Consider the following 13,675-nt stretch of genomic DNA (forward strand, 5'->3'; position numbering starts at 1 on the left):
AAAAAAAAAAAAAAAAAGTTTGTTCTGGCATTTTCAAACAGCAACAGAATGTTACTTCATATTCATTTTTTAACCCTTGAATCCTAAAAGCAGAGATCATCTATTAATACTCAAAACATCTGGTTTTCACTAAGACTGGTCAAATGAAAATAATTACAGTAAATTGAAACTTAGGAAAACTTAAGTTACAGATGATCATCTGTCCCATAAGCTGAGGGTTTATTTTCTAATCTTTCTGCCTCCTGTCTACCCTAGAAAAAAAAAAAAAAAAAAAAAAGACACCAGATTTAAGATCTTCTCTTTTGCTCCCATTAGCAGTTTACTTTTGCACTACCACTAACACTGCCACAAATGAATCTCCCCAAATTAACATAGCATCAAGGCATCAATCACAGTGGTTCACACTTGTAATGCTAGCACTTTGGGAGGCCGAGGCAAGAGGATCATTTGAGGCCAGGAGTTGGAGACCAGCCTGGGCACCATAGTGAGACCTTGTCTCTACAAAAAAAAATGTAAAACTAACCGGGCATGGTGGTGCATGCCTGTAGTCCCAGCTACTCAGGAAGTTGAGGCTGGAGGAGCACTTGAACCTGCAGTGAGCTATGATCATGTCACTGCACTCAAGCCTGGGCAACAGAGCAAGACTCTGTCTCAAAAAAAATAAAAATAAAAAGTTGTAAAAAATTAAAATAGCATCAAGTCCTTTAGGGTGCCGACGGTGCTGTTTAAACAATGCTAAAACCACTATCTTGTACAGGATACTGTGACAGAATATGACAGCTCTGCAGTGGTCAATGGACAGATCAAAAGATGTGTGACACAAGAATTTTCTAGAATGCTGATCCAGTTAACCAAAAACTTTGAAAAAGAGCCATCTCTGATTTCTCTCTTTCCCCTGCTCTTTTATCCACGTCCTGTAGATTTTACCTCTGTATCGACTGCTGCAACGGCCTCAAAATTTGTGTCCATCTTCTCTCTTTTGATAAAGCTTAAGACTGATCGTTCAAAAAGAAGGTTCTAAACCAAGGAACAAAGGGGAATTCTTACTCTTAAAAGCCTATGATAAGGCCAGGCTCATGCCTGTAATCCCAGCACTTTGGGAGGTCGAGGCAGGTGGACCACCTGAGGTCTGGAGTTCGAGACCCAACTGGCCAACATGGGAAAACATCGTCTCTACTAAAAATACAAAAATTAGCAGGGCATGGTGGTGCACACCTGTAATCCCAGCTCTTTGGGAGGCTGAGGCGAAAGGATCGCTTGAACCTGGGAGGTAGAGGTTGCAATGGGTGGAGATCACACCATTGCACTCCAGCCTAGGTGACAGAGCAAGACTCTGTTTCAAAAAAAAATTAAAAAAAAAAAAAGTCTCTGATAGCAATTCTCAACCTTTAGCCTATACTGGAGTCAGAGGGAGGACTTGTGAAAACAGAATGCTGGGCCCACTTCTCAGGGTTTCTGATTTAGCAGGTCTGGAGCAGGGCCAAAGAATCTGCATTTTTTTATTTTTCTATTTTTTTTGAGATACAGGATCTTACTCTCTCACCAGCAGGAATGCAGTCACACAATCATGGCTCACCCCAGCCTCAACCTGTCATGTTCAAGCCATCTTCCCACCTCAGCCTCCCGAGTAGCTGGGACTATAGGCACGTCTGGTTATTTTTTGTATTTTTTAGAGACAAGTTTCGTCATGTTGCCCAGGCTGGTCTCAAACTCCTGAGCTTAAGTAAGTGATCCACCTGCCTCGACCTCCCAAAGTGCTGGCATTACAGGTATAAGCCACAGCACCCGACCTAGAATCTGTGTTTCTAACAAGTCTCCAGTTGATGCTGATGGCTCCAAACACCACAGTTTTGAGACACCACAGTTTTGAGAAGTACTTGCCTAGAAGATTAATATATTAATTTTATGTGATAGTGATAACATCTGGCCTTAAAATTAGATAAGTAACGTCACTGGTTTGCCCAGGTTTGTTATAAAAGATCTTCTTAGGCTGGTGAAAAGTTATTTTCCTTCTTTTTTATTTTGCTCATCAAAGAAAGGAAAAAAAAAAAAAAGGAACCAAATGAAAGAGCTGGTCATACCCTGTCTGGTAAAAATCTTTATTTGGTCACAAGGGGAAGTTGGGAAAACTCAAAATTCTTCCTCACAACATTCTCAGCATTTCCAGAGAATATGAATAAGAATACAGAATAAATAAATCTGGTTTTGTGGATATTGCTAAAACATAATAAATATTCAAAATCAAAGCCCAATATATCTTTTCAATTAAAAAAATTTTTTTTTTAACTTTTAAGTTCAGGGGTACACGTGCAGATTTGTTACACAGGTAATCTCGTGTCACGGGGGCTTGTTATGGAGATTATTTTGTCACCCAGTTATTAAGTCTAGTCCTCATTATTTTTCTTGATCCTCTCCCTTCTCCCACTCTCCAGTAGACACCAGCGTCTGTTGTTCCCCTCTATGTGTATATTATTAAGATGTCAATTTTCCCCAAATCAATCTATTGGTTAAATGCAATCCCAATCAGAAGGCTTTTTTGTTGAAACTGACAAACTAATTCTAAAATTTATATGGAAACACAAAAGACCTCGAAAAGCCAAAACTATTTTGAACAAGAAAAATAAAGTTAGAGGACTGACACTGATTTCAAGACTTATTATAAAACTATAATAATCAAGACAGTGTATTTTTAGCATAAGGATATATAGAAATTCAGGGCAGAATATCCAGAAATAGACTGATATACACACACACATATGTATATATGTGGTCAACAGACAAAGATAGGCTGGGCATGGTGGCTCATGTACTTTGGGAGGCTGAAGCAGGTTGATTGCTTGAGGCCAGGAGTTCGAGACCAGCCTGGACAACATGGTAAAACCCTGTCTCTACTAAAAATCATTTAAGCCCAGGAGACAGAGGTTGCAGTGAGCCAAGATTGTGCCACTGCCCTCCAGTCTGGGTGATAGAGCAATACTCTGTCTCAATCAAATTGTGCTACAACAATTAAGCATCTATATGTAAAAGAATTACTCTATCACGCCTGTAATCCCAGCACTTTGAGAGGCCGAGGCAGGCAGATCACGAGGTCAGGAGATCGAGACCATCCTGGCTAACATGATGAAACCCTGTCTCTACTACAAATACAAAAAATTAGCCAGGCATGGTGGCGGGTGCCTGTAGTCCCAGCTACTCGGGTGGCTGAGGCAAGAGAATGGTGTGAACCCAGGAGGCCAAGCTTGCAGCAAGCTGAGATCACACCACTGCACTCCATCTGGCTTTGTGGATATTGCTAAATATAATAAATATCCAAGCAAGACTCCATCTCAAAAAGAAAAAAAAAATTAATTACTCTAGATCCTTCTCTCACATGGTAAACAAAAAGGAACTCAAAATGGATTGCAGAGCCGGGCAAGGTGACTCATGCCTGTAATCCCAGCCCTTTGGGAGGCCAAGGCGCAAAAACTGCTTGAGGCCAGGAGTTTGAGAACAGCCTGGGCAACATGGTGAAACCCCATCTCTACAAAAAATACAAAAATTAGCCAGGTGTGGTGGCATGCGCCTGTAGTCTCAGCTACTCAGGAGGCTGAGGCGGGAAGACGGCTTAAGCCCAGGAGGCGGAAGTTGCAGTGAGCCATGATCCCGCCACAGCACTCCAGCTTAGGTGACAGATAGAGACCTTGTCTCAAAAAGAAAAACGAAAGAATCACAGACAAAAATCTTTGTGATCTTGGATTAGGTAAAGATTTCTTAGATAGGATACAAAAAGCTCAGCCTACAAAATAAAAAATGGATAATTTGGATTTTATCAAAATTTAAAGTGTACACTCCATGACAGACTCTATTAAGAAAATAAAAAGGTTTTTTTTTTTGTTGTTTGTTTTTTGAAACAGGGTCTTATTCTGTTGCCCAAACTCAAGAGTGATCATAGCTCACTGTGGCCTCAACCTCCCGAGTAGCTGGGGCTATAGGAGCACGCCTGGCTCAGTAGGGATTTGCTGTATGTATACATATGTATAAATATATGCTTATTTTTAAATTATTTCTGTTACCAGTTATCAGAAAATGAAACTTCCACTGTGGGTACGTCAATATCAAGCATCAGGTATTATTATCAAGCATCAGGTGTTATTAAACTCCACCAAGTTCTTACCCCTTAAGAAGAAACTCAGATTAATATTAGGACTTCCAAGTTTTTAACTTTGCTTTTGCAAAAAATAATAAATGTCTTATCAACTGAAATTTACGAAAATAACAGAAACACATCAAGTCCTCTCGGTGAATTTTTTTTTTTTTTTTTTTTGAGACGGGGTCTTGCTCTGTCACCCAGGCTGGAGTGCAGTGGCACGATCTCGGCTCACTGCAACCTCCGCCTTCCGGGTTCAAGTGACTCTCCTGCCTCAGCCTCCCAAGTAGCTGGGACTACAGGTGCATGCCACCACACCCAGCTAATTTTTGTATTTTTAGTAGAGACGGGGTTTCACCACGTTGGCCAGTATGGTCTCAATCTCTTGACCTTGTGATCCACCTGCCTTGGCCTCCCAAAGTGCTGCGATTACAGGCATGAGCCACCGTGCCTGGCCGGATTTGTTATTTCCCAATAATTTTAGTCATCTGGGTAATAATAGGCACCATTACTTTGCTGCCTAGTCATGAAACACAGTGGTTGGGGCAAATCAGTAAGAAATTTCTCTTCCTCTAGACTCTGTTGAGTATGACCTTGAACAAGTCACTTAAATCTTGCAGGGTCTGTGTTTCTCCATATGCAAAAAGAAGAGACTTAAGGGTGTGCTATGAAATATAAGAATCCTCCAAATTTTAAACAAGTGCATTCTCAGTGTTTTGGGCATACTTGGAACAAAACAGCTTGCACCAAGTACTAAGAACCTCACCATCCAGGAAGAAGAAAATTTTCAGGAACTGTCCATGTTAGAGACTACTTAAAATCAAACTTATCAATGACAGGTATCTGACCATGAAAGATAAAAGCTACAGTTCTAAGATATGATCAGGACATATTACCCATGTACATATAGAGGAATTATTCATTGCATACAAATTATAGGGTTGTGGGGATTTTGTTTTGTGAGAGTTCTCAAATTTACCAATTTCATAAATGAAAACTTGGTAAAGATTGCATAAAATTGCATAAAGATGCAATTTGGTGGACAACATGTCTTCACCTCAATTTGTGAAGAGAACCTGAGTTGTAATAAGAGCCATGAAAAAATGGTAAGGTCAACTCAGACATGGTGGTGCACACTTGTAGTCTCAGCTACTAGGGAGGCTGAGGTGGATGAATCACTTGAGCCCAGGAGTTCAAGGCCAGCCTGGGCAACATAGAGCAATCTGGTCTTAAAAAAAAAAAAAAAAAAAAAAGTAAAGTTACATGTAACTTACCCGGGAGTTTATTTTATATGACACAAAGCTAAAGTTGTTGCTAAATTCTGTTATTTTGTTACAGCATTTGCCCACTGATGCCCTGTTAGAGAAACTGAAAACCATGTTAGTTTAAACATGACTTTTGAGAGGCTGGCAGACAGATTCCAAAATAAAATGAAGTTCTAATTTAGAATGGTTGTAACTCTCTTTCTTTACAAAGGTATCCTGAGATGTCTCTACACTCTGAAAAGATGCTGTTAGTCACATAAGTGGATGGACATTTATGGAGGGCAAGACGGCAACTGTCACTCAAACAGCTACTATAGAATGAGTACAGTAAAGCCAGGGTAAAGGTTACCCATAGTACTTATTATGTTGATGGAAACTGCTTGTTAATTTGTCTTCCTCACTAGCCTGCAAGCTCCATGAGGACAGAGAATCTGTGCCTGGTTCACTGCTGGATCCCTGACATACAGTATGCACTCAACAAATATTTGACTGATTGAATATGGAAACACCATAATTCAAAGGCTAGTCATGAGCTTTAGAAATGTAAGTTCTCATGTCACCTATTCATCTAAAGATGACTGGGATCTACTAATTAAATTCACAAGGACCCGATTTCATAAATGAAGGTCCTAAGTGGGAGATATTAACTGGAATAACAATTGATGTTTGTCATCTGAATATAGCATCTTTTACTGGTCAACTAGGTAGTTAAATGTTAGAACAGAGGGTATTTTGTGAGAAGAACATTAAAGTATAAATAGTAGAAGATCTTAGAGAAAACATTGTTAAGTTACAGTTGACTGATCCTTACTCTGTTTAAAGGATCTCTGTTTAAAGAACAGATAATCTTTTACAATCAAATCACCACCTCAAATCAGTACCAATCAACTTTTTACAAGCCAGCCATTTTTCCTTTTTCGATGTTCTGCATCAGTTACATCAGCAATTCCACTCTTTTTTTTTCTTTTTCTTGAGATAGTTTCCCTCTTGTCACCCAGGCTGGAATGCAATGGCACAATCTCAGTTCACAGCAACCTCTGCTTCCCAGGTTCAAGCAATTCTCCTGCCTCAGCCTACCAAGTAGCTGGGATTACAGGCACGCACCACCACTCCCGGCTAATTTTTGTATTTTTAGTAGAAACAGGGTTTCGCCATGTTGGCCAGGCTGCTCTTGAACTCCTGACCTCAGGTGATTCACCCGTCTCAGCCTCCCAAAGTACTTATAGACATAAGCCACCGCGCCTGGCCTAGCAATTCTACTCTTAAAGTATTATTCTGTGTTATAATTTAAAACAATAAATGTTCTCTTTTTGCTACTTACATTTTAATTTGCAGAATTCCAAATGTGATTTTAGAGTTAAACTCAGTAGCTACACATTTACAGAGTTTGGGGGAAATGTCTGCAAACTATTAATTCCATAGTTTGTAAATCCTTATTTATGCTCTGTGTGTTCAATAATGCTTCCTTACCTGATCCCCAAATAATGGGGTCTTAGCTTTATCTTTTGGGTTTATAGCCCTGTACCTACCTAATACTACAGGAGAAATAGGAAGTCAGACAAAAGGAATATCTTAGGGCATTGATTTTAAACCTTATTTTGGTACAGACCACTAAGAGAACTTAATGAAAGCTTCCATGACCTTATTTCTAAAAACACGCATATCAAAACAAATGTTGATGTACTTTTTTGGCTATTACTAGATCCCCTAAATCTTGATCATAGGTCCCAGGATGAGTAGTTTTGCCTTAAGGGCATAACTATACACAATTTCAGATAATGTAGCTTAGTACTGGTTTGACATTAATTTGGAATCACGCCATCAGACTGACAGGATGCCAAAGGTGAAGCCATCAACCAAAGAATGGCTGAACCTATAAAAGTTAAAATTATTTAAAAAAATTAAAACCAATCAACCAACTGTTGGGAGAAACTGAGGCAGGGCTTGCATGTCTGACATAATGTAAAAGAGTCTTGGAACATGTCCGGGGTCCAGGGTCTAAAACCCCTCGTGGCCTTGGGAACACCAAGCTCTGTGCTAAAGGGTGGAAGGCTGCCCTGCTGCACCATAATCTAAGCCCAGGGCATAAAAACCCTCGTGGCTTGAATGGAATCCAGGGCTCAGGGCACAAAACCCCTCATGGCCTCTGAAATGTGTCTAGACTTGCTGGCTCCTTGCTTCTAGCACTCCTAGGCTCATATATCGATTGTATCTTAAACTAGAAGAACATGTTTCCCATTATCTCAAGTAGCGGAACATGTTCCATACGCTTCAAAGAAAATGCCAAACTGTCACAGCTGTAGATCATGCGCTTGATACACTGCTTTCTTTCAATCCCCACATCCTCACCCCCCCCCCGCTTCTTTGTTTGATTACCAATAAATAGCGTGGGCTTCTAGAGCTTGGGGCCTTAGCAGCCTCCATACTAGCATCAGCCCCCTAGACCCACTTTATGCACTCTTAAACTTGTCTTTTCTCATTCCTTTGACTCCACTGGACTTCGTCACCCCCACGTTAGGTCTGGCCGTCCCAACAACCAACAGACCAATAAAGAGTGACTGAAGACCTAAACCAAAAGTTCTTTAGCAGAAACTATAGATTGTAAAGCTATCACATTAGCCATATACATCTACATTACAGCAATCAATCCTGGTCTCTTTTTTTTTTTATTTTTATTTTTTTGAGAGAGGTTTGTCTTACTCTCTCATCCAGGCTGGAGTACGGTGACATGATCACAGCTCACTGCAGCCTTGACCTCCCCAGCTCAAGTGATCCTCCTGTCCCAGCTTCCCAAGCAGCTGCGACTACAGCCATGTACCACCATGCTCAGCTAATTTTTTTTTTTTTAAGACAAGGTCTCACTTTGTCACCCAGACTGAAGTGCAGTGGCACAATTTCAGCTCACTGCAGCCTCCACCTCCCAGGTTCAAGGGATCCTCCTGTCTCAGCCCCACAAGCAGCTGGGACTATAGGCATGTGCCACCATGCCTAGCTAATTTTTATTTTTTGTAGAGATGAGGTCTCATTATGTTGCCCAGGCTGGTCTTGAACTCCTGGACTCAAGTGATCCTCCTGCCTCAGCCTCCCAAAGTGCTGGTATTACAGGTATGAGCCACTATGCCTGGCTAATCCTGGCATCTTTAAATGCAATAGATGACATGTTAGTAGCAATAATAGTAACAACAACTAATGTTTATTAAGCATTTATTACTTGCAAAGCACTGTTCTAACTGCCTTACAGGAATTCATTTAATCTTTACCGCTACCCTAAGAAATATTGTACTTTCCTCATTTTAAAGACAGGAAAACAGAAGTTTTCTGACTACACACATTGGAGACAGGCCTACCAAATGCACGATAGACTGTGCTAGTAACAACATGTTTCCTTGGACACAATTTGACCTAATAGTTGATTTATTAAAATCTATGTGATAATAAATCAGAATAAAATAGGGTCCATTAATGTTTGCTAGAAGAATACCATGTTGACTAATAAATTGCCTGGGAAGGGCTTTGATCATTTTAGAAGAAACACACCCCAAAACCCAAAAATGTCTGTACTTTTTCCAAATATGTACAACTACTGATCATCTACAATTTAAAGGGATAACATCAATACCGACATTGCTAGACTATGACGTTCCCTCTTAAAAACTTGCATTTTTGGACTCACTTCAAAATGCTTGAGGTACTCTTCATAAAAGACATGAATTGAGGCAACCACTGGGAATGCCTGAAGATACTGCCACCCTTTCATTTAAGAGGCTTGCTCCTTGCCAGGGATCTGAAATGACTTCACCACACACATTCAGCAAACTGAATTCCCTCAAGCTTGTGGGAACTAAGCCTTCAGGCAGAGAATTAGGGTGTGGTGAACTTACTCACATTTTTTTTTAACCTGCACAAGCACAGTCCTGGCAGGAATTAGCCTCAGACTTTTCAAACACCCTTTCAATAAGGGCGGCAATTTGTACTCCACCCTCCTATTTCTTAGAGCACTTCAGAGACTGGAGTGTCACTGAGGCTGGAGAAAGACAGGCACATACTGGACATTATTCTAAAATGTTAATTTCCCATGCAATTGAAAATCCACAAGTAGCTAGGCTGCCAGCTGAGGAACTGCTATCATTCCTAAATGCGAACCTAGCTCACGGCCACATGCACAAGGAGGCCTCATAAAACTGTCACCTGAAAACAATGACAATATTGCATCTAATCAAAGTCAAATTTGCTTACAGTGAGGTCTTTGCACTCTTTGGGGGCTGGAGGAGTCTGACTTTATTGCTTTCTGTAAGGCTTCATCGGCACCTTCCACAGCATCTTCGAGGCCTTGCTCAGAATCATTGGATTTTGATTTTCCTGCTTCATTTACATTGGACTTGTCAAGGTTTTCAGACATTCTCAATTAAGTTTATCCACTTTCCTAGGAAAGAAAAACACAAAAAAAGAACTAAAAGTACTCTAGCTCTGTCACCAACTAGCAATGTGACTCAGGGCAAATCATTTAATCTCTTTGGGTTTCAGTTTTCTTGTTTGTAGAATAAATGAGCTTGCTAAGATCTTATCCAGCTATAATACTCCACTTCAATGACTAAACAGATACTTGTAAAATGACATTTGTAATTTACCAGATTTCTGGATCTCAGGTAGCAGTTAGTTGGAATATCTTTGTCCTACTCCTGAGTAGCATGTTACAGGAATACAGGGCCTTAAACTATTAGAAGACACACTTTAAACTGCCTGCTGCTACTATTTTAATCAGTGATTCAATCTTAAATTCTTTACTTTCATTCCTAAGAGCAGATTGGTAAACTCTTTGGAAATAATGTTTTTAATCGGGCTTACAAGTGAATATACTGGGCTAAAGGGCTGATTCCTTGATATTATCACGTGAATAAGATACCTAGAGATGATAGAAACTAGAATTTTTTTTATTTTATTTATTTATTTATTTTTGAGATGGAGTTTTGCTCTCGTTGCCCAGGCTGGAGTGCAACTGAGCATTCCCGGCTCACTGCAACCTCCGCCTGTTAGGTTTAAACAATTCTCCTGCCTCAGCCTCCCAAGTAGCTGAGATTACTGGTGTGTGTCACCACGCCCAGCTAATTTTTTGTTTTGTTTTGTTTTGCACTCCAGCCTGGGCGACAGAGCAAGACTCCGTCTCCAAAAAAAAAAAAAAAAAAAAAAGGCCTGTTTTAATTACAGTGAAAGTTTTAGTCAATTCCTCCCCTCTCCCTTTTCCTAGGGTGTTTCTGGGAGAGAATAAAGACACAATGTTTCTGCATTTGCTGAAAATAATCAACATTTGTAACATCAGCACTTGAAGATCACAAAACATTTTCATAAGCACTAAGAAAGTCAATTAGACTTTCTTACACACAGGGAACACAATCAAGTGATCAAAAGAAATGTCAACTGATTTAGGGAGTTTGGCAGACTGTGTTCCGCATATTAGAGAGGTGAAGAATCACCTGATAGAATTATGTGAAATTTCAGAGAACTCCATTAAACAGAATGAAGTTACTGGAATTGAAATATTCAGGCCTGCTTTTTTTTTTTTTTTTTTTTTTTTTATAGATTTTTGAGACAGACTCTTGCACTGTTGCCCAGATTGAAGTGCAGTGGCGCCATCTCGACTCAGCTCACTGTAACCTCTGCCTCCTGGGTTCAAGGGATTCTTCTGCCTCAGCCTCCCCAGTAGCTGGGATTACAGGAACCCGCCACACGCCTTGCTAATTTTTGTATTTTTAGTAGAGATGGGGTTTCACTATGTTGGCCAGGCTCGTGTCTAACTCCTAACCTCTAGTGATCCGCCTGCCTCAGCCTCCCAAAATGCTGGGATTATAGGCGTGAGCCACTGTGCCTGACCCAGACCTGTATTAATATGAAGGTTGTTTTCATATATTTCCCCTTTCTAGTCTCATTTTAGCTTCCAACACCCCACTGGAGATACCCATCTCCTCTGTATCCTGAATCCTATTAGGGTCAGGAAATGCTCCAATATCCAAAGCATAACATTACCAGCATATTCTATGAGAAAGGACAAACAAAACGCTTCTAATTTTATCCTCTTCACATGCTGAGAAGGAGCCCAGGAGGGATGAAGTAATTCATTCTGTGCGGTGAGGAGGAAAGGCAGGATTTCTAGGTCTCTAATCAGCTTAGTAAACTAACCCCATCCTTTTATGATTGAGTCCAGGTCCTATCTCTTCCCAGGACACTTCCCGGACCTCACCAGTGATTGCACCTTTCTCAACTCCTGCAGGGCTGGCTAGTCGACATTTAGCATTTGTCACTGCCTTAAATTCAATTCAAAGTGTGCTTATTTAAATAGAAAGATGCAAATACATAGTCTAGAGGGGGAGGCAGACAGGCTTACAAGGAGCCATAATGAAACTTAAGCCTTAGTGGCATTATGAAATTGCCCAGGGAATATAGCAGAGGAAGAAACTAACTCCGCCTGGAAGGAGATTGAGAAAACCTTCCCAGAAAAGATGACATTTACAGTGATCTTTAAAAGGAGTAGGATTTCACCTAGTTAAAACATGTCTGGAGGGGGAGAGGAGGTGAAAAGAAGGGCATTTCACTCAGAGGACAGAAGCCAAGGCACAAGAAAATCAGAAAAGGAAGTGGCTAGTGATAATGGAAAGATGCGATGGGGCCAGATGGTAAAAGTGCTAGTTTTTATTTTAAAATTCTCCACCTAGATTTCGAACTTCTTACGAGCCAGGAAAAGTCATATTCCCCACTTATGCTCCATCCGTATATTCCCCAAATAGACACCCACAAGTATCTGTTGACAGAGATGAATCCCTACGTCATTTCTGTGATGTCATTGTATGTGGGAGGGGTGGGCGTTGGTTTCACACACACCTGGGCCCCAATTCTGACTCTTTACTAGCTGAGTAACTTCAGTTTCCTCCTCTGTAAAATACAGCTACCTACCTGCTTGGTTTGGGGGGGAGATGAAACGAGGGATCGTGCACGGCAGAGGCTGGCACACGGCAGGCCTTCTACAAATGGTAACTCTAATTAAAGGGCTCTAGGATGTGGCCAGGAACCATTTAATTTGCTTATATCGCGCGCATCCATTCAACCCCCACTGTGTCTAAAAAGAGAGCCGAGGGGAGGAGGATCCTCGCACTTGCCAAGAAGACGGTCATCCGTCGGGGCTGCACGCGGGCCTAGGCTGGACACAAGAGGCTCCCCAGCAGAAAGGGTCTTTCAGCAAAAGAAAGGGGCTCTGTCCCCGGCGCCGGGAATCACCTCCTCTGGCACTGAGCTCCACTCGCGCCCGGCGTCCGGATTCCGTTGTAAACAGCTGTTCGGGCCAGCGAGGGAGTGGCAGGGCCGGGAGCAGGGAGGACGCGGGCGCGCCGAGAGGGCGGCCTTGAGGGGTGAGCCCCACCCGCCCGCGGACCCCGCCTCTTCCTCGCCTGCCCCCGACATCCCGGGACGGGATCCGACGGGAAGAGACGAAGAGATGCCTGCGACTTGGACCGCGCGCCTCCCAGGCGGGCCCCGCCAGCCTCCGCCCCAGCTCCCGCTCTCCTCACCCTGCCGCGGAGTCGGCGTTCTTCCTCCTGCCGCTCCCGCCGCGCGAATCAGGCGCGGGCTGGCGCCGCGGCGGAAGCCGGAGGGATGCGCGGCAGGCTGGGGCGGTTCAGCCTCTGCTCCTCCGAGGCCGCATCCCTCGCCACGCGGCGGGCGGTCCTCCCAGCCCGACTCTGGTGGGCAGCGGTCAGAGCGGCCGCTTCTCAGCATCAGGAAGGAGGAGACTGCTCTTGGCCGGGAGGCGCCAATATAGGGCAGCGCCATGTCTTCGTACGGAAAGGCAGGCCGTTCTTTCCCCTGCTTGCCGAAGGGGTTCAGTAAGCGGTGACTCGCAGCTGGGCGGCGCCATGTTTCCTCAGGGAGCGGTGGAAAGCGTGGCCGATGACCGCTGAGGGGGCTCCGTGGGCAGTGGCTCCGAGCCAAGAGTGGCCCGCTCAACGCAGCGAGGCGCCATTTTTCCGTACGGAAACGTAAGAGGAGCGGCCGAGTGCCCGCCGATGAGTCTCAGCGGGCTGTGGCTCGAAGCTGGGGATAGCCCGCCCCACGCAGGGAGGCGCCATGTTTCCATACGGAAAGGCGGAGGGCGCGGCCACGTCCCAGTCGCTGGGGTGGGTGACGCGAGGAGAAAGGGAGGCGGAGAAGGCGCGGGTCAGTCAAAAGAAGAAATAAGAAGCAACTGCATCGGAAACCTTCCCCGTCCGTTCTTTGAAATTTAATTATGCCATCCTCT

The 13,675-nt window shown here is 42.9% G+C and overlaps 1 protein-coding gene across 2 annotated transcripts in view; it reads right to left on the reverse strand.

Annotated features, from left to right (window-relative positions):
* TCP11L1 (t-complex 11, testis-specific-like 1) overlaps positions 1 to 12,935 on the reverse strand; it is a 38,608-nt gene extending 25,673 nt beyond the window's left edge. The window contains exons 1-2 of one of the 2 annotated variants that reach the window (XM_011965564.1): positions 12,536 to 12,935; positions 9,628 to 9,814 (exon numbers count right to left, since the gene is read on the reverse strand). In XM_011965564.1, the coding sequence (XP_011820954.1) occupies positions 9,628 to 9,790 (163 nt within the window). In that variant the 5' untranslated portion in view covers positions 9,791 to 9,814; positions 12,536 to 12,935. The remainder of the gene's footprint in view (positions 1 to 9,627; positions 9,815 to 12,535) is intronic. The other variant, XM_011965566.1, reaches the window with a different exon arrangement.
* Positions 12,936 to 13,675: the final 740 nt, after the last annotated feature.

The sequence above is a fragment of the Mandrillus leucophaeus genome, unplaced genomic scaffold (genome assembly GCF_000951045.1).
Source record: "Mandrillus leucophaeus isolate KB7577 unplaced genomic scaffold, Mleu.le_1.0 Scaffold73, whole genome shotgun sequence".
NCBI classification, from domain to species: domain Eukaryota; kingdom Metazoa; phylum Chordata; class Mammalia; order Primates; family Cercopithecidae; genus Mandrillus; species Mandrillus leucophaeus.